The 20,829-nt window shown below is 45.2% G+C and overlaps 1 protein-coding gene across 1 annotated transcript in view; it reads left to right on the plus strand.

The window, feature by feature from the left end:
• The window catches only part of GFPT2 (glutamine-fructose-6-phosphate transaminase 2), a 45,602-nt gene extending 30,687 nt beyond the window's left edge, over positions 1-14,915 (plus strand). Inside the window, exons 10-19 of the mRNA XM_019937449.3 lie at positions 1,213-1,376; positions 2,814-2,909; positions 2,989-3,086; positions 3,373-3,493; positions 6,137-6,294; positions 6,445-6,559; positions 9,324-9,451; positions 11,455-11,622; positions 12,642-12,803; positions 14,029-14,915. Of these exons, the coding sequence (XP_019793008.1) occupies positions 1,213-1,376; positions 2,814-2,909; positions 2,989-3,086; positions 3,373-3,493; positions 6,137-6,294; positions 6,445-6,559; positions 9,324-9,451; positions 11,455-11,622; positions 12,642-12,803; positions 14,029-14,073 (1,255 nt within the window). The 3' untranslated portion in view covers positions 14,074-14,915. The remainder of the gene's footprint in view (positions 1-1,212; positions 1,377-2,813; positions 2,910-2,988; positions 3,087-3,372; positions 3,494-6,136; positions 6,295-6,444; positions 6,560-9,323; positions 9,452-11,454; positions 11,623-12,641; positions 12,804-14,028) is intronic.
• Positions 14,916-20,829: the final 5,914 nt, after the last annotated feature.

The following is a 20,829-nucleotide window of genomic DNA, read 5'->3' on the forward strand; positions in this document are numbered from 1 at the left end:
TTCTCCCATGGTCCTTCAGGTACCACCTTCATGGTTTTTACCATATCTATGTACCACCTGTACTATTGATTACCTAACTTTCTTTTTCATTTACCAACTTTTCTAACAATTTTATTTTTAAAAGAAACTTTCTGTTTCCATCTCAAGGGAAAAATTCTTTTTTCCACACAGAGAAAGTTACTATAAAAATAAACACAATGACTGCACATTTCATTAGTGAATAGATCTTATAGTTTGCTTTTAAGTCCCCCCGCTTTTTCTTGCTGTCTGTGTGTGTGTGTGTGTGTGTGTGTGTGTGTGTGTGTGTAAGAAAAGGAGTCATCTGTCCTAATGAGTTTCCCACTATATGGATTTTGTTGAGTGCCTCCTCCATGTTCTTCTGTTCACCGTATTTCCTGCAAACAGAAGTTTATAGGTGTCTAGAAGCTTGATCTTCAGGTTTGCTTTTTTTTTTTTTTGGCAAGACTATTTAATAGGTAGTGTGTCCTTCCATCAGGAGGCACTATGTCTCATTGTCTTTTTGTAGTACTGTTAAAATTGATCAGGGGGTTCAAAGATCAGAAGCCTTATCCATCCATTATAAAGCTGCTCTTAGCTTTTCATTTCTTCATTTCAGTAGCCACTGATGGACCTTGATTAGGGCTATTAATGATTAGGAATTCGTAAGTTGATTATTATAATTCTATCATTCCTTCTTTATTAGCTATATTTCTCCTATAAAGAGAAACTTGCCTTCATAAACTGTGGTTATTCTGAAAGGTCATTTGGAAAGGCAAGATAAATGTTTCATTCTTTCCCTTTATTATTCAGAATGTGTTGGTTCCTGAGCATTCTCCAAAGGTGACATTGTTTGGATCCTGATTCGAGGAAAGCAATTATAAAAGGACATCTATGAGATTACTGGGGAAAATTGAACATACTGGATACTTGATGATATGAAGGAAAAACTATTGCTCTTAGATGTGATAATGGTATTGTAGTAGGGTGAAAATAATCCTTGTCTTTTAGAGCTATAAGCTAAAATGTTTACACATGATTTGATGTCTGGACTGGCTTCAAAATAATTCTGGGTGGAGGGGAGGGGCGGGAGGGATGAATCAATGTTTATATGCCATATCCTAAAATGCTATTCAGTGTTACTGATATGGACCCACATCTTGTAACTGTCAAGGACAGGCCCCATCTCTGACACCCATATTTTCCTTGCTCCAGCGCTATCATAGAACACACCAACCGGGTCATCTTCCTTGAGGATGATGACATTGCTGCAGTGGCTGATGGGAAACTCTCTATTCACCGGGTCAAGCGTTCGGCTAGTGATGACCCATCTCGAGCCATACAGACCTTGCAGATGGAATTGCAGCAAATCATGAAAGGCAGGTGTCCTCTGAGGGTCCCTGTGCAGCAGCCTCATGGGGCAGGTGCTCTGTGGGGGAGCTCCTGAGACTCTCTGCCCTGTCATGGGTGGGCACTACAGCCTTCCTGCCTGCTGTGAGCACCGGAGTGGGGCTGCAGGTGGTCTGTGGTTCATACATCTCAGGGGATGTGGGGCACCTGGCCTGGCTACTCCAAAGGGGCTTCTGACCATGCCCCGGCACCAGGTCTCCCTGCTTGAACTGACCCCAGTCCATCAACTACCTCCCTTTACAGATTCTCTGGGACACATTCCTACACCCCAGGCATCATTTCTTCTCTGGATGAGAGGCCTGCAGTAACGGGGGACTGTGGACTACTTTCTCCTTGTGAGGGGAGTCTATCTTCCTGCACCCACACTTGTCTCCCTACACCCTCCTCTCCACAGGGCAGCCTGGGTAAACGTTTAAGAACGTGAATCATACCCTCTTATCATGCTGTGTAAAGCCCTCCAATGGCTTCCCACTGTTCTCAGCATAAAACCCACACTCCCTGCCACAGCCCACAGCCATCCACACACAGCCTGGCCCCACCTTGCACAACCCTTCTCCACTGTGCCCCTCCCTGCCCGCCCTGGCTGCCTCACTGTTACTCAGACAGGCGGAGTGCTTACTCCCCTGGGGGTCATCGCACTCACTCAGTTTCGCACAGGACCAGCTCCTTTTGATCATCTCTCCTGAAACGTCACCCCCTCAGAGAGGCCTTCCCTGATCCATATCTGCAATGGCCCGACCCCTCTTCACTTGCTCTGTTTGCTTCGTGGCACTCTTTCTACAAGTTCTCTGCCGAGGGCAGCAGACAGGGACACTGTGATGCTTGGCATCATGTGTGTGTGTATCCCAGAGGACACTCCCGCCTTGTCTGTGGACACCTGTCGACAGGCATCAGGCACAGCACCCGTCGGGGGTCTTAGATGTCATCCGGTTTCATTCACATCAGAGCCCTAGAAATATGTGGCTGAAAAGATTTTTGGTTTTTTGTTTTAATACAGTGTATAGGAGGGAATTTGGTTTAAAAAAATTGCCTATTTCCTTAGGCTCGCTTAATTTGTACTTCCCTAAGTAGGTGGGTGTTAGGAAGTAAAACATTTTACTTTCCTCTGGCCTTGTTAAGAGGAGCGTGGCCCAGGAAGGCCAGCCATGCATTTGTTACTTACATCCCTCCCTCCCTCAAGTTGCAGGGTCTGATACGCACATTGAAGATAATAATCATACCTTATCTGGCTTGTCACCATGAGTATCAGGTGGGACAATACCTGGAGACACCTTTTGTAATCTGCAGTAGCCTTTACATGTGTCACTGTGACTAACTGCATAACAACTGTTCTTCTTGATTAAAAGCTAAGCAGTGAAAGTGTAACAACATTAAAATTGACATCCTGTTGATGTTTGTTTGACCAGGTAACTTCAGTGCATTTATGCAGAAGGAGATATTTGAACAGCCAGAATCAGTTTTCAATACCATGAGAGGTCGGGTGAATTTTGAGACCAACACAGGTAATCCCTCGTCCGAGCCCTGGGCCAATGCACAATCCCTGTGTCATGTCAGCATTAACACACTGCATGTGTCCTGCAGTGCTTCTGGGCGGCTTGAAGGACCACTTGAAGGAGATCAGACGATGTCGCCGGCTCATTGTGATTGGCTGTGGAACTAGCTACCATGCTGCTGTGGCCGTAAGTGCAACATGCTGGGCCCTTGATAGTGCCTGGGAGGCAGTGTTGGCTAGGACAAGATGAGTCTTAAATGCTGTCATGCATTTGGCCATCCAAATTTGGTGCCATGAGCCAGTACGAGAACTGGCATGGAGCCATTTCTCCAGCAGTTTGGCCTGTGAATGCCTGAAGTTCCCTGCTCACCTGGACGCAGAGGTTCCATTTCATCAACTGTCTTAGAAGCCCAGCCACCTTTGTCCCTGTACTGTTCATGACTGACTTTAGTCCCCATTCTTGTTGGCTTCAGACGCGGCAAGTTTTGGAGGAACTGACCGAGCTCCCGGTGATGGTTGAACTTGCTAGTGATTTTCTGGACAGGAACACACCTGTGTTCAGGGATGACGTTTGCTTTTTCATAAGCCAGTCAGGTAAGGGTTACAGGTTTTCACTAGTTCATCTCAGGGCTCTGTCCTCTCAGTGACACACCATGCAGCTCCCTCCCTCCTTCATCCCATGAAGTTCTCTGCACATAGACCATGTGCCACACTCTCTCATGCCCAGGGTCATTCAACCCTCAGAGCCATCAGCTACTGTCCCATTTTATGGGGAGGGCCATGCAGCCAGGTTCTCCCTCCTCCTGCTGTTCCAAGTCCAGGACTTAAGGGACCACTCACCGAGATACTCAGAAATGTGTGCTGGGTTTAAATTAGAGGAAAGTTTAATTCTGCTAGTTGAGAGTCACCTCAAGAACTGTGTGGGCACCATACAGTGCTCACGCAACCCAACAGTGCGAGGCATGGAGAGACACTACTCAGGTGTAGAGAGCCCAGGCTGCCCTCAGCTCAGGAAACTCTGCCTGGGTGGCATTCTAACACTAGGCTTGGGTGTTTGCTCCAGCTCAAGGCAGGACGGAGGGTCAGGGAGATGATCCATGGCCATATGCTTGGAGTCCCCATGAGCTCTAGGAGGATTTTTATATACTGAATTATGGAAAATCCCAAACTTTTATAAAAGAGAGACTTGCATAAAGAAGCACCTAGGCTCAGCAGTTATGTTATGGAATAACTCACCCATCTTGTGTCATCATATCTACTTTAACCCCTCCCCTTCACTGTGTTATTTTAAAGTCAGTCTCAGACATCATGTTATTTCATCCATAAATATTGCAGAACGTATCTCTAAATGATAAAAGAAAAAATATAACACCAATGTCATTATCGCAATTGAAGCATTAACAGCAATACCCTAATATCTTTTTATACTGCTTTCATTATGAAGTTTCAATACCATTTCCATTTCAGTAACAAGCTAAGAAAAACTAACACAGACACAGCCACCATCTAGCTGACCACCTCGTACCCAGGTGCTGCCCTCTGACTTCAGTTGCCACTGTTACCTTTGGGTTTACAATCCCATCAGAGCCTAAAAATGTTTCATGAATTGGTGGAAGCCACTAACCAAAGAACAGAAGTGGTTTTAATGTGAAAATAATGCAGTGGCACCTCCTGAGTGACTTCATAGAAGGGGTTTAAAGTTTCACTTTGTTCACCCCTTTACATTAAATTTTTTTAACTGTATCAAAAATGGGGATGTTGCCGATGAAGATAGAGCACCCCATGAAGATAGAGCTCCCTTGCTCCCATAGGCGCTAAGGGAAGGCCTTGTAGCACCCCAGTTCACTAGACGCAAGTCTGAGCAGAAACAGGAGAGGAGAATTGGGCCATAGTAGCACCAGCCTGCACTGCAGAGAAGTTAGGACAGCACAGCCAAGAGTGGTGGCTCTGTGAACATTGAATGTTTGGTTTTATGTTCTGGATCATATTTAATTTAGCTTGAGTTCTTTAGGACTTACAAACATAGGAAGTTTGTGCTGGTTTGTGCATGAACCTATTTAAGCTTTTTTATAAAAATAATTTGAGTACACACTAGGACAAGAAATGTTTTCCTTTAAAACAAGATCTGTTTGAGAAACACCATTTAGGGGCATTCTTGCTTTTTAACTTAAATCTCAGCCCATTCTGAATAAGGCAGTTTAGAGTCCGAGAAAGGGCACTGGGAGCCAGGCCCACACTATCACCCACAGCTACTTGGCCTTGAGTGAGTGAGGCATTGATTTGCTCCATCTCTGAGTACCTCATCCTCAAGGGAAAATGGGGATGATGCCCCCTACAGAGTTGTCATGAGAGTTCAGTGAGACAGTGGATGAGCAAGCACTCGCCACATAAATAGTAGCAAAATCGTGAATCTGAGAATCAACCAGGGCACAAGGCCAGGCTGTAGTGTGTTGAATAGGAAATGGGAAGTGAGAAAGTGGAGAAGTATTTATAAACCACTCTGTCTTAATATTCAAGAGAAATTAGATTAGAGAAGAGCTGGGACAAGAGAATCTTGAACCATTTTTAGAAAAAATAATCTCACATATTTTTCATGAAAACATCAATTGTAGAACTTAAATGTTCTATTCAACACTTAATCATGAACAAACTTTTAATAAATTCCTTCCAAATTAGTTCCACTTACTAATCAGCTTTCATCTTCTAGTTACATAAATGATCACAATGAACCACATTAATTGCATTACTAAACACCCAAGTGATCGAGTGACTCCCATATGTCTGTGCTGTCAGGGTCCCCACATGGAGGCCCCATCCAGTTGAACAGTTTACCAACTTTCATGAGAAAGGTCTTAACATCCCCTAGAACATGCACTTCATGCTGAGTGGTAAAATGAGAAGTGATAAATTAATTTCAACCTTCAAATTCAAATCCCTATGAATGTTTTATTTTCCTATTTACTTTTAAACCTAAAGAACTCTCCTTTTTCAAGATCTAAGTGCTAACTGTGTTTTTGGTATTCATAGCCCTTGAATAAAGAGCATCTTACATTAAAAAAAAAAAAAAGAATCAACCAGAAAAATTGTTGAGCATGCATTTTCCTTTCTGAGCACACACCAACTGTGTCTGGACATCAATTTCTGCCTAAGGGCCAGAAGTAAATGAGTTGGGGGCTGGGGGTTAAGGCTGGCAGAGCCCACATACCTGTGAGCTGAAAAGAAGGACCTGTGTGGCAGGTGAGACCGCAGACACCCTCCTGGCACTGCGCTACTGTAAGGACCGCCGGGCCCTGACCGTGGGTGTCACCAACACTGTGGGCAGCTCCATCTCCCGAGAGACTGACTGCGGAGTCCACATCAATGCAGGACCGGAGATCGGCGTGGCCAGCACCAAGGTAGAAGGAGCCATGTGGGCACCCGCAGGAGGGCCTCTGCTGGGTGGGTGGACAGGGGGCCAAGAGGGGAGCCCAGGAATCTGTCTCGTCTTGAGTGGTCACCACATGTACATCACCCCGGCTCTGCTAGCACCACTGTTTTGTCCTCAGGCTTACACCAGTCAGTTCATCTCCCTGGTGATGTTTGGTTTGATGATGTCCGAAGACCGCATTTCACTACAAAACAGAAGGCGAGAGATCATCCATGGCCTGAGATCTTTACCTGGTATGTTCCAGAGCTAAACTGCTCATTATCAAATCCTGTGGACTGTTCCTGGCTGCTCTCTTACTTGACTCTCTCCCATAAACAATGCTGTTAATCATTCCCTTCTCCTCAAAACTTTTACTTACCACTGAATCCCTGAAGCAGCCCCCACTGGGCCAAGATTAAAGTCCGCACTTGTCACCAGGCCACGGAGCCCTGCACTCTGGGCCCCTGTGCCTCTGACCTCATCGAGCTCCCTCCCCCTCCCTGAGCTGCCTCACTGACCTTCTGATCCTCAGCAATGCCAAGCTCTTTCCACCACAGGGCTTTTGCACTGGCTCTTTCCTCTACCAAAACCCTCTTCCTCCAGCTCTTCATATGACTGACGCCTCCCATTACCCAAGTCTCAGCTCAAATGTCACCTCCGGGACCCTCCCTGGCCACCCTAATAGGGGCACTAATCCCCTGCCCATCTCTCTAAAAAACATTAGCCCATTTCTTTTCTTTATAGCACATACCATGATCTGAAATTACGTGTCCTCCTGTGAAATTGGCTTGTCTTCCCCAACCGTGTCTGCTCAGTGAGCACACAACTGTGTCTGTCAGAGTCACTGCTGGATGCCAGGTGTCCAGCTAGGGCAGACATTCAGTAGTTGCTCAGGAAATACATAAGAAGGAGTGAATGGCCTCACACCTCTTCCTGGCCCAAACTGCTCCTTCACAGTCTCACCAGACTTTATTCTGGAACCAAGGGCAAACCTCAGAGAAGGCAGTGAGGGAAAGCCACCATGTAACCATACAAGCTCTAGGGGTCTGAATCTGACCAAGACAACATGCTGAAAATTTATTGACAAGAAAAACTTTCTTAACTTTAAGCCAGATAATAATCCTGCAAAAACAGGACTCTGTTCTGCTAGGCAGTTACCAAGATGTAAACCCAAAGGTCCTGGGGTCCCTTTCAGTCAAAACTATTTTCTTAGTAATATGTTATTTATAGTGAATAAGATGCTTTTGCCTTTCTCTCTGTGTGAACATCTGCAAAGGCAATGATGGCCGCCGCTGGCACTTTAGCACATTTCAAGGCAGAGGCATCACACTATTCCCATGACAGAAATGCACATAGCTTCACTTAGGAATGTCTTTGATGATATGGTAAAATGCATTAGTCTTATTAAACTGCAACACTTTTTAATATTCTATGTGACAAATGGAAGGTATGCAGCACCCTGAGGTTGTTCCAGAGAAAAACGCCCTATGATTGATTAACAAGCTGAGTTGGTACTTGGCAGACATTTTCTCAAAAGTGAACCAAGTTATCCTGACACTTTGAGAAAAACAACTGATAACAGTTTTTTGGGGGTTTTTTTTGTTTTTTTATTCGTTGCGGAGCACAGGCTCCGGACGCGCAGGCTCAGCGGCCATGGTTCACAGGCCCAGCTGCTCCGCGGCATGTGGGATCTTCCCAGACCGGGGCACAAACCTGTGTCCCCTGCATCGGCAGGCGGACTCTCAACCACTGCGCCACCAGGGAAGCCCCTGATAACAGTTTTTGTTGCTAATGATAACCTTCGAGCTTTCAACCGAAACATGATCTGGAATACTTGTAGCTGTCAGCTCGAGTTTGACCTCCTCCCAATACTCAGAAACATCTCTGATGAGATCACAGTGATTTTAACAAATATGACTTTTTAAAAAAATATTTTATAATGAAATGTGTCCATTTTTAGAAGATTTGGGTAACTCAGTGAACCAATATTTTGCAAATGGCCAATGCAGTGTTATAAAATTATGCACATGTAAAAGACCCATTTAGGTAAAGTGCAAGATAGACAACTACATTTTAATGTAACAAGGTAGGAAAAGTTTGTTGATATGATCTCAGATTCCACATTTGCACCTATCCTTTTAAGAAATTGTCACTTCTTAAGTTTGGTGTACTATCAAAGAACATTCACAATTATTTGGTGTACTATCAAAGAACATTCACAATTATTTGAATGTTTGAAAAAGTTGTTTAAATATGCCTTCTTTCTCCAACTACAAATCTCTGTGAGGCCAGATTTTCTTCCTGTACTTCAACCAAAAAACATATCACAACAGATTGAATGGGGAAGCAGATAGGAGAATCTGTCTTTTATGAAAAAGTCAGGCATTAAAGATTTGCAAAAATGTAAAATAGTGCCACTCTTCTCACTGATTTTTTTCATTTCATGGGTTTATTATTATTTTTAAATGAATGAATAAGTATCTTTAATTTTCTCAGCTTCTATTCTGGTAAATATTGATAGCTATAACCCACAAAAATAAAGGTTTTTAGAAATTCACAGTAAATGTTAAGAGCGTAAGGGAGTCCTGAGACCAAAAAATTTGAGAAGTGCTGGTCCAACCTACACTGGCTTTGTTTCCAGACATGGCATGTGGCCCAGATGAGGGGCATTAGTATGGAGTGTCAGCTGTGTGGCTGGTCAGCTGGGGATTTAGCCTCTCTGAACCTCTGTTGCCTTGCCTGTAAAATGGAGCTAGAAATAACACTTCCCTACTTACTTATGTGCTCAGGAAAGTATAAACACAAATACGAATCACCATCACAATAAAATCCTGGCCGATAACACAAGCTATTTCCCATAATCTACATTTAAAGTCCTTTGAAACTAATACAAGGAAGGCAAGTGTGTAAGTGATGTGAGTTCTAAAACCTTGTCTTATACACCATGACTTTTCTTTGTGAATCTTGTTTTATAATTGGTGTGACTGGCTCTCCCCCTCTGCTATGTGCTTCACTTAGAGCTGATCAAGGAAGTGTTGTCACTGGATGAGAAGATCCACGACCTGGCCCTGGAGCTCTACACACAGAGGTCGCTCCTGGTCATGGGGCGGGGCTATAACTATGCCACGTGCCTGGAAGGAGCCTTGGTGAGCCCCCTCTGACCAACCCCCACCTCCACTGGCCCCTGCATGATGGCAGGCATGGGAGACACCCCAAGAAACCAGCAGGAAGGAGGGCAGGGCATTGTGCTAGGGGAGGGGAGGGTTTCGCTCACTGACCAGGTATTCTAGCTCTGGCCACACGGAGATGAGGGCTCCTGATCTCCTGAAGACAAAGGGGGCAGGGCAACCTTATGAGAGCCCCTGAGGTGTCAACCTGCACCAGGCTCCATCTGGAATAGCTCATTCTTACCTCATGAGTATCTTCTGAGAGGCTGGCAGTTATTGTTTACATTTTACCCAGGAGCAAACTGAGCCTCCAAAAAATTCATCTTGCTCAAAATTACATAGTGGAAGTGATCAGCCTAAGATTCGAAATCAGGTCCATTTGGACTTTGCTTTTTTCCACTGCCACAAGCAGTCTGCATGGGAGGATTTGGGCAGACCAGAGTTGCAGGGTTGGGTCTCTGTAGAGTGTCCCTCTTACTCCTCAAACTTCCAAGGGGAGCTGGGATCCTTCAGGAATGAGCATTGAAATTCCTGTATTTTTTATATCAGTGATTGGCTGTTTTGCCCACTGCAGCTATAAAGATCCATACCGGCTTGAGAGAAAGCCGTTGGAGTAGGGGTAAGATGCCAGGACCACAGGGCTACTGAGAGGGTGGGAAGTGATGTCCAGGGACCCGAGCCTAGTGCTTGCCCTTTACTCACTATCCACCTGCTGTTTATGGATCAACAAGCAAGGTAAATGGGAGACTGTCACAGGAGACACCCCGAGAAACCAGCAGGAAGGAGGGCAGGGCATTGTGCTAGGGGAGGGGAGGGTGAGGCAGCATTTGGTACCCACACATGGGTATCATCTATAACTCAGCTTGGCTGCCCTTCTCTCCCCGTGGGAACAAGTGGCTGCTCCCCACCACCACCCCCATTTGGAAGAACGATGCCAGTTGTGGGAAACATTCACAGTATTACAGGAAGTGGGGAGTGGGTGTGGGGTACAAGCCATGAATTGCCTGACTGCAGTGAGATTCAACTCCCATATCCTTCCAGTGGATATTCTGACCCCTGTCAAAGGAAGTGAGAGGCCAGGCACACTGCTTCTCAGGGGTAATAGAGGCAATGCCTCGGTGGGGCACACTTTTGGCGCCCCAGCCCCGTGCCTCTGCCATCTGGTGTGGGGTGCTCAGCTGCAGCTCCTGAGTGTGCTGGTGAAAGATGAGTATTCAGCCGTGTCTCCAAGTTAGTCTTGGGGGAAAGAAAGAAGCTTTTACGCTGCTGCTGCCACAAGTCAGTGGCCCCTCTGTGGTGACTTGGGTACCAGCACTTCAGCCGTCTGCGGCATCCAGGATGGAGCCACACTCCTGACAATGTTTCCCTGACCCAAATAAATAGTTCTAGGGAGTTGAGAAATGTTTTCTTCAACACTCTCACCAGTTCAATGACATGGGTTTAATGGTAACTGAAAAAAAATGTGTCTCTCTAAACATAGGGGGAAAACTCCATTAACACCCCAGTGTGTGTGTGATTTTGCTTGATAGTTAAGTTGGAGCAACCCTTTGGAAGTTATTAATGATCTAGAATTGGGGGAGTGATTAATCAGATAATTGAATGAAGGTGTAGAATAAAATGCCATCATTACAAATTATAACTGTTAGGGAGGCCATGTGGCTGGCTACAGAGGGGAAGGGGGAAAGCTAGATTGACACTGACTTGTCCATCCAAGGCGGGTGACTGTGTCCCAGAGCTTGTCTGGGTTCACAGGCTGTGTGCTGGGCTTTGTGCATGCTCTGGACAGCAGCCAGCCCTCTCCCCTGGCCCTGGCCTTTTCGGCTGCCCTCAGTGCTGTTGACCGCTCCATGTGTCCATCTGCCTCTTGGCCCTCAGCTCCCTGCTTCCTGGAATCATTCCTTCCCGCCTCCCCTTTCTCCCCTCTGGCTGATCTGCTCCCTGTCTTCCCAGTGTGACAATGATCCCACCTCGTGTTTCCCCAGAAAATTAAAGAGATAACCTACATGCACTCAGAAGGCATCCTAGCTGGGGAGCTGAAGCACGGACCCCTGGCGCTGATTGACAAGCAGATGCCCGTCATCATGGTCATCATGAAGGATCCTTGCTTTGCCAAATGCCAGAATGCCCTGCAACAGGTCACAGCCCGCCAGGTGAGGGCTCTCTGCCACACATGCCTCCTGTTCTCTTCCACACATGCCCGCCTCACCCACCGTCTGCCGGCACCAGCTATGGGTGTTCCTGCTGGGGAGTAGGCGTGAGCACACACTCTCTCCTGGGGCCCCTCATGTGTGGTGCACATTCAGAAAGGGACTGGCCAGCCTGCGGCCATGCCCACAGAAGCTCTTAGGTGAGGTCCAGTGATCCAGATTGCCCAGAGGGGTCCTGGATCCCAGGCATGGAGACCAGAGGAGGTCTGGTGGAGAGCCCTGGGGATAGTTCTGATATTGGCCACCCAGAGTTAGTCAGATTTCACAGGTGAAGGGCACTGTCCTCCACAAGACCGCCCTCACTTCAGCCACTAGCTACAATCTTTGGGTTTCCTAGGCCACCCACACTTCTGACCAACTGGATCCAAATTCAGGAGTTCCCACCACCCCCTCAGTTTCAATAATTCGCTAGAACTTGTAGAACACAGGCTGCTCTCTCTGCCCCGAACATTCTTCCCACACTTCTTCGGGGAGTTGGCCTCTCATCATTCAGGTCTCAATACAAATGTCTCCTTTTTAGAGAGTTCCTCGGACCTCACCACTGTCTCCCAAGCATGTTACGGGGTTTTACCGCCCAGGTGGCTTTTATCTGAAATTCATTGTTATTTATCGGTTTGCTTATTTACATTTTTGTTTTCTTACCACTTGACTATGAGCCCCTGGAGTAAGGGGTAAGAGCTCCTGCTCTTTGCAAAGCACATTGGAGCCACTCACAAATGGGTGCTGCATGAACGCAGCAGGAGGTGACCCCCTACCAGGGAAGAATACGAACCTCACCAAAAAAGCCTCCAAACTCTTTGTCCTTTACACAAATCGGATACATCACCTCATCCATAACTCCAGCAAAAGCAAAAGATCACTGTTATGATTGCAATATGTTTATCTCAGAAACTCTGCTGTGTGTGAGGGATTGCTTCTTTCAGAGATGATCTGCATCTTGTGATCACATTTCTCTGTCTTAGGGTCGCCCAATCATACTGTGCTCCAAGGACGACACTGAAAGTTCCAAGTTTGCATATAAAACAATCGAGCTGCCCCACACCGTGGACTGCCTCCAGGGCATCCTGAGTGTGATTCCACTACAGCTCCTCTCCTTCCACCTGGCTGTACTCCGAGGATATGACGTACGTCTAAAAATTGCACATCACCCAGCAAAGGGGAGAGACATAACCCAGAGTTCCATTTGGTTCTTAAATACTTATTTGGCATAAAAATTCATAAGAGAAATATTTACATTTAAAATAACTGTTTTTAAAGTAACTTATACCCCCTGAAAACAAGATGGGAACTGCAAGATGTATGAAGGCCATATTAAACCATAAGCTTCTCACCCAGAGGCAATGTTAATTAGCAAATTTAATATTTTATTCCAGTCTTTTCCTTGTGCCTGTGCATTTTTAAAGATTTTTTTGAGATAATATCAAGGATGAACTTTTATAACTTCCTTTTTAACATATTACAAATATTTTCTCACATCTTGAACTTGTAAGCAACACTTGATCATTGCACAATATTCCACTGCAGTCTTACAACACAGATTTTAACAATTACTTAACCGGTCTTCTATTATTTAAACTGTTTCTAATTTTTTGGAATATCTGCATAAATAACAATTGCAGTGAATTATCTTTGTATATACATCTTCCTCCCACATTAGAAGATTTATCCTCAGTCTAGCAAATCATTCAACATTTTGGAACTCCTATATTGTCGATTTCTGTTCCAGAAAAGAACCAGTTTATGATCTCACCAGAAAGTATGTGTGCAAAGAAATAGTTTTACTACAATTTTGAGAAGCTTTAAAAAATATATATCAATACCAAAAACAATATAACAAACATCTGATGGTATATATACCATCCAGCATTGACATTTGCCAACATTTTGTCATTTTTGTTTCTTCTCTTTTTTAATGTTATTGTAAATGAAATAAGACCCTGTAGATAAAGTTGAAGGCTACTTTATCAACCATCCTCAGTCACATTTCCTTCCCAGTCCCCACCCTTAACCAATAATTTAGTGCATCTACTTCCAAGAAAAGTGAATTTTTAACAGTACAAATTGAGCTAGCTGTTTTTAATAGCATGAATCATATCCTTTTAATAGTGTTAACACTGCGTGACACAGGTGCCCCATAAATATTTATTGCATAAACTAAACATTGTACAGTTCAGTGAAGTTTCTGGAATAAGGAACTGCTTCCAAGATGCAGGTCTCAAGGAGCTTATGGTTGGAGGTGCCCAGGAACACCTGTCTCCTTGTCGTCAAGTACTCTGAGAGTAGGCTTTATAAACACAGTGTGTTGCTGAGACTTGTGGGGTCCTGAGCAGCTACTTTCTGTCATTTTAGGTTGACTTCCCCAGAAATCTGGCCAAGTCTGTAACCGTGGAATGAGAACAAGAGTGTGAGAAGACCATCACCACCTTTAATCTGATTTAAGACCTTTCCCAGTGACATCAAGTGGGAAGAAAAGCTGGCATTCTGCGTGTTCTGAGTAGATTCCAGTAGAGCTTGACAGCTTTGACGTGCCTTGTACCCAAGTGCTTTGCTTACAGCAGATAGTGTTTCTCTGTGTCCTGAAGTTGCCAGAGGAGAAGGGAATCATTGTTTACACATGGGATCTGAGTGGACTTTTCCAACACCGTGCAATAGAGATACAGCTCTCTTCAGAGTAACTGTGAACCTTTTTTAACCAACACTAGTTAGTTTTAAAGACAAAATATTTATAATGACAATTGTATAGCTTTTAAGTTATTTTTCTAGTATGTGGCTTTCTGTAGCCAAGGTAACGCCCAGACCATACCCTCAGGCTACCCAGTGCACCCAGTGTCCTGGCAGGGAGCATTCATCTCAGATTTGAGCACCAGGCATTGCCCCTCTGGACTCCTTTCTCCTTTCCCATCCTCTCTTGGCTGCTCCTGAGTCCTGTCCCCTGACTTCAGGGAAGCCCCCTCCCACCATCTTCCTATGCCTCTTATAAGTCCTGTCAAATCTCAACTCCCTTCATCAGTGTCTTCTCATCTAAATCTCTCCGACAACTTCTCTCTGATCATGGTTCTTTTTAAGATCAGGCAGTATTTTGGTCCCTGCTCCTGCCCATAGTAAAACAGCCTGAAAAATCCCATGCAAGAGAGTAGTTTCAAGAGGGCTAACTTGCCCTCTATTTAAAAGCATGCACAATCAAAGTACTATGCAATTTTAAGACAATAAATACAGTACAATTTTTTTGTCTTGTGCGTGTGGAGTTTTGTTATTCTCATTCTTTTCGTATGCTTTTGAGGGCTCCTCAAAACAAACTCGGCAGTGTCTCGTGGGGGCAGCCCTGTTTGTTGGTAGCCACACCCGTGACCTATGTGCTTCTAGGATGAAAATGAGCACTATTTTAACAGAATGGAACAAAATGCAGGAGATTTGGGACTTTGGAATGAGAATCCACTGAATAGCTGTTGGAGGGGGTTGCCCAGAGCCTGAATGAAGCATACAGAGGTGAAACTCAAATTTGTACTTTTTTCCCCCAGTAAGCCTATAAAGTCACCAATTTTATTAATAGAATCAGGCAGGAAGATAGAAAGCCAGAGACAGAATTCTTGTGGAGTTGGAGTTTGGCTCCCTATGAAAGTGCTATCCCAGACAGCTCGAGTGGTGTCTTCATGGCAACTAATTGGTATGTGTAGCTCTAGAATCCCATCAGATCTTTGTTCTGGATTACCTGTAGGCTATTCAGTGACCTTTTTCATCCTATTCTATGCTCTACTCTGTATCACAGGGGTTGGAAACCTGGGAACTACATTTCCAGGTTAAATTCCACCAGTGAGAGACACTTCTGGGAGATTTGAAGGACAGTTTAGAAATTATATTATTCAATGAGAAATTCATATCACTCATTCATATAACTTATTTCTGTGCTGGCAGAGGCAGACAGGAGGTCCTGTTGTGGCCCTTGGCCCCAAAATATCCTCTATGGTGGGGCTCCCTACAACTCACCCATCACTCAGTGCTCCAGGCTGTGGTGGCCACCAGCAGAGCTTTCCTGTGGCTCCTCCAAAATCCTAATTCTGGAGAGTTGGCAGGAACCCAAGGGGCTGTGATGGCATTCTCTGACCTTCCTCCTGCCCTTCTCACAAATTAACAAGTGTGTAAGTCTTGTTGGAAATGCCTGCTCTGGTTTCTGTCTTCCTGACCAAACAATGACCAATACAACTTCAGGTTAGGAGACTACAAACTAGCCAGAACATTTTTATCTGAACAAGGACCAGAAAAATGTATTTCATCCTTAACACCTGAGAGGTGATGACCATCCTGACTTCTGTGCTCATTGTTCCCTTGCTTTTCTTTATAGTTCTACCTGTGTATCTACCCCATACAATAATACTCAAACAATAATACTGCCTAGTCTTGAAATCGGAGGGCAAGCGCACACCATTCATGCAAGGAGTGGGCAGCACTGTCCCCGCTGGGCAGAGGCTCCAGGAGGAGGTGAGTGGAGCAGTCTTCGGTCATGGTCTGACCTCCGCTTCTCTGGGAGGTGACAAGGCCCTTTCTGGGGAACTCACGAGCAAGGTCACAAGTGAGTCTTGGAAAACACTGGGCTCTCCACAGTCAGGTGCCTGGCAAGACTGAGTGTAGACCAGGAGCTGGACATGCAGCAGAAGTTCGGTCAGTGAGAGTGGGCTGCTCTGTCCTTTCTATATCTGAGCCCATCGTGGTCTACCTCCCACTCTCAGGGAAAAGCTGGAAACTTCTGTGAGTTATATGCGTGCCCTCATCAGAGCCTGAGGGGAGAGACCCTCATCAGCACATGGTCAAGACAAGCCAAGTACTGATGAGAATCTGGGCCAGGTTCTCCTGGGCTTTCTGTCCTCAGGTTAAGAAGATGGACTGATGGAAGGGGGGTCTTGGTGATGACAGTCTATGTGCCAGGTCACACTGCTGCAGTGTGGCTCAGTTGCCCTCCACAGCTGCTGCAGAGCTGTCACCTTGGGATCACCTTTCACCATCCTCCAGGGGATTCTCTCCTCATCTCTCATGTCTCTTGCTTCCTGTCTCTGTGTCTTCCTTCTTCTGAGTCCTTTTTTGTTTTGGTGGAGCACATACTTCTTGAGTAAAGATGCTGGGAGATAAATGTTTTGAGACCTTGCATGTCTGGAAATGACTTTATGACTCACACTTGATTGAGGGTTTGGCTAATTATAGAATTCTAGGTCAGATAAAAATGTTTCTTTCAGAATCATAAAGGTAATGCTCCCTTACCTTGTTCCCAGTATTGCAGTTGAGGAGTCCAAAGTCACTCTGGTGTGCCTTTGTCAGTGACCTCTTTATTTCCTTCTTTTTGTTCCCTGTGTTCTGAAATATCACAACAAAGGTGCCTTGGATCTCTTTTCATTTAGTGTTGATTTCAGTCTGGTTACTCATGATCTTCAAGTCTGGGATGTTTTCTTGAGTTACTTTTTTATGGATTTCTTTTTGTTTCTCTAGCCTCTCCGTTATTCAGAGGTGAAGCTGCTGAGGGTTATAGCTCAGGGGTAGAGCATTGGACTGCAGAGGTGAAGCTGCTGGAATGGCCTGTAATTTCTTATCCTTTCTATTGTCCATCTTATCTTTTTTCTCTACTCATTGGGAGATTTCTTCAATTTTCTCTCCCAACCTGTCTACTACCAAGATTTTCCATTTCTGCCAAATGATTTAATTTCCAAGAACTCTTTTTTTGGCTCTGAATATATATATATATATATATATATATATATATATATATATATATATATATAAATATATATATATATATATAATATTTTAAATTAACTAAAGCCCATAATTTATTCATATCTTCTTAATTTGTATCTAATTCCCCTTTCCTATTCAAGGACATCACATGTCTCCTTGGGCTCCTTTTGGCTGTGCCAGTTTCTCAGACTTTCCTTGTTTTTGATTACCTTGACAGTTTTTTTTTTTTTTTTTTTTTTGCGGTACGTGGGCCTCTCACTGTTGTGGCCTCTCCCGTTGCGGAGCACAGGCTCCGGATGCGCAGGCTCAGCGGCCATGGCTCACGGGCCCAGCCGCTCCGCGGCATGTGGGATCTTCCCGAACCGGGGCACGAACCCGTGTCCCCTGCATCGGCAGGCGGACTCTCAACAACTGCGCCACCAGGGAAGCCCACCTTGACAGTTTTGAGGACTGTTGCTGGGTATTTTGTATTGATAGAATGTCCTACATTTGGATTTGCCTGGTGCTATTCTTGTGGTTAGACTGGCGCTCTGTGTTTTGGGGAGGAAGACCCCAGAAGTAAAATGCCATTCTCATCACTTCATATCAAGGGTACATACTATCAACATGTTTTATCACTGTTATGTCAGGTGACCCTTGACTGAGGTAGTGTTTGTCGGGTACTCTATTTTTCCCCCCTTTCCATACTGAATTTTTTGGAAGGAAGCCATCATGCCTATCCCACACTTAAAGAGTAGGGAGTTATGCTTCACCTCCGTGAGGGGAGTATCCACATAAATTATTTGGAACTCAGTACAGATTTGTCTGTTCGCCATCTTTTTGTTAAATCATTTATTTCTGTTACTATGAAACTCATGGATATTTATTTTACACTTTGAGTCATAACCCAGTGCTATGTTACTTATTTTGTTGTTTGAATTGTTCCAGCTATGGCTATTGGGAGCTCTTTCAGTTGGCTCTTGCGACATGACCCCTCGTTTGTGTGTGTACTTTGTAAGCACTTCCCTTTCTTGCACTACAACTTGTGCTAGGCTCATCTTGTATATTCCCTGCCCCTGCCCTAGAATCAGCCATTGCTCCAAGGACCCCTGGTGTCCTTTATTTGTGAATGGCATTAGAAAACAAGACCTGGGCTCTGGCTGTGTTTTCACTCCTGGGATGTCATTGCTTCTAGGCCATCTCAGCTGAGAGAGCAAGACATAACTTGTGTGCTGAATTTTTTAATGGTGGTTCTTGTTACTAGGATGCAATATTTTTTCATACTCTTTGAAGCCTGCAATGATTTTTTTTTTCCTTTGGAATTTTCTTCTCTACATAGTCTCTGTTTCTTTCAAGATGCAGTTTTCTGTTTGATTGTCTTAATTTTCTTTGCCATGTGACCTTGGGCTGTCCAGTCAGATTCAAGGTAGGTGGAAAGTCCTGAGCACACAGTGGGGCTTATTTTGATGCCAAGATTCACTGCCGGTCAATCTGGAAGGGGGCTTGTGGGGGGATGGAGGTCAAGCCTTTGCTTTAGGCTTCAGGGCTGGTCAGACTCCCAGAGAAGAGCTTTCCAGTCCCTTGCCTTTGAGCAAGGGTCCAATGGCTGGTGCTCTGGGAGAAACCTGGAAGAGGAGGGCTGAGGGTCACTGCATTCAGTCATACAGTCATGGATCAACCTCATTTTCATACAGCTCCCATGCCTTCAGCTGTGCCCCCAGCTCAGACATGCTTGTTTTTCTTTAACACCTTTATTGGAGTATAATTGCTTTACATTGTTGTGTTAGTTGCTGCTGTATAACAAAGTGAATCAGCTGTATGTATACATATATCCCCATATCCCCTCCCTCTTGTGTCTCCCTCCCACCTTCCCTATCCCACCCCTCTAGGTGGTCACAAAGCACGAGCTGATCTCCCTGTGCTATGTGGCTGCTTCCCACTAGCTATCTATTTTACATTTGGTAGTGTATATAAGACACCCTGTTTCTTATTACCAGAGAATAAAACCCAGACTTCTGTCTTTCCCAGCTGTTTTCTGCCCTTTCGCCTGCCACGTCCTCACATGAGCCTGACTGACCAGCAAAGGGTGGGAGCCCTGCAAGGGGGAGCCATCAGAGTCCTCCCATGGGGGTTTTCAAACTTGACTTGAGACAGAGGGTCACTCCCCTTGGGTGGTGGAAGAGCAGAAGGTGACATGGAGAGAAGGAAGCTGACACAGAGGAATGGGATGGGTAGAGAGCTTGCCTCTGGCTTTCAAGGCCTCAGCCTGGCTCTCAAGCCTGCAGTACTGAAGCCAGCTCTACCCCCGCTCTCCCTCAGGTGCAACAGTGCAGGAAACTCCCCCAAATTGTCCCCATTGGTTTAAGTGCAATGTGGCTTTCTATAACACACAACTAAAACAGTCCTAACTTGAATCCTTTGGCACATCTCTGGTCCTGGTAAGGGCTGGGGAGAAGAGAGAGGAGGGGTTAATGGACTGCGGGGAGAGCAGGCAAAGTCGAGGGAGGGGGCCAAAAGCAGCCAGAATGAGAACACTCACATACCCTGTGTGTAAGGTCGGCACCCCGCGTTTGGTACTTTGCTCCTTGAGTCCTCGCATCAGGTTGGGTTCACCACCGATGCCCATTCCCCATTGAACTGAGGCTCTCTGAGCCTAATCCCTTGCCCAGAGGAGCACAACTAAGTGGAGAGCCTGACTGGAACCCAGGTGAAGAGGCCCACATGGGATGGGGAGGTGGGCAGTGTCTGCCAGCAGCAGCATCAAGGGCAGGGAAGGGCAGCCAGAAATGCTCTAATGAGGCTTGGCAGAAGCATGAGCAGGCCAAGGGCAGAAGTCCCCAGCCAAGAACCAAGCCAGGTTTTTCTCTCTGACTACTCCTCCTCTCTCACCCCTACATCCTACCTGTAAGACCTGACAATTCCACCTCTTGAACAGTTTTTTTTTTTCCTTTACATCAAGTTTGTTTTGTATAATTTACACACATTAAAAGTCATCCTTTCTTAGGTGCACAATTCTGAGTTTTGACACATATATAGTCATATGAGGACCACCATAATTAAAATACAACAGAGTATGCCCATCATCCCCAAAAATTCACTCATGGCCCCTGGGAGTCATTCCCCTCCCCACACTTGAGCTTTGACAACCACTGATGTGACTCTGCTTTTTCCAGAAGGTCATATAAATGGAATCATGTATAGTTTTATGTTTGGCTTCTTTCACTTACCATGTTTTTAATACTTATCCATGCTGTGCTGTGCACTCGCCACCAGGCCAGTCCTTTCTGTGTCAGGTAATATCCTACTGCATGGATGTACCACAGTTTGTCTTTCCACTCACTGAATTATGGACACATGGGTTGTTTCTAGTTTTTAACTGTTTTGAGTAAGGCTGGTATGAACATTCACGTAAGCTCTTTGTGTGAACATGCTTTTATTTCTCTAGGGTAT

The sequence above is a fragment of the Tursiops truncatus genome, chromosome 3 (assembly GCF_011762595.2).
Source record: "Tursiops truncatus isolate mTurTru1 chromosome 3, mTurTru1.mat.Y, whole genome shotgun sequence".
NCBI classification, from domain to species: Eukaryota; Metazoa; Chordata; class Mammalia; order Artiodactyla; family Delphinidae; genus Tursiops; species Tursiops truncatus.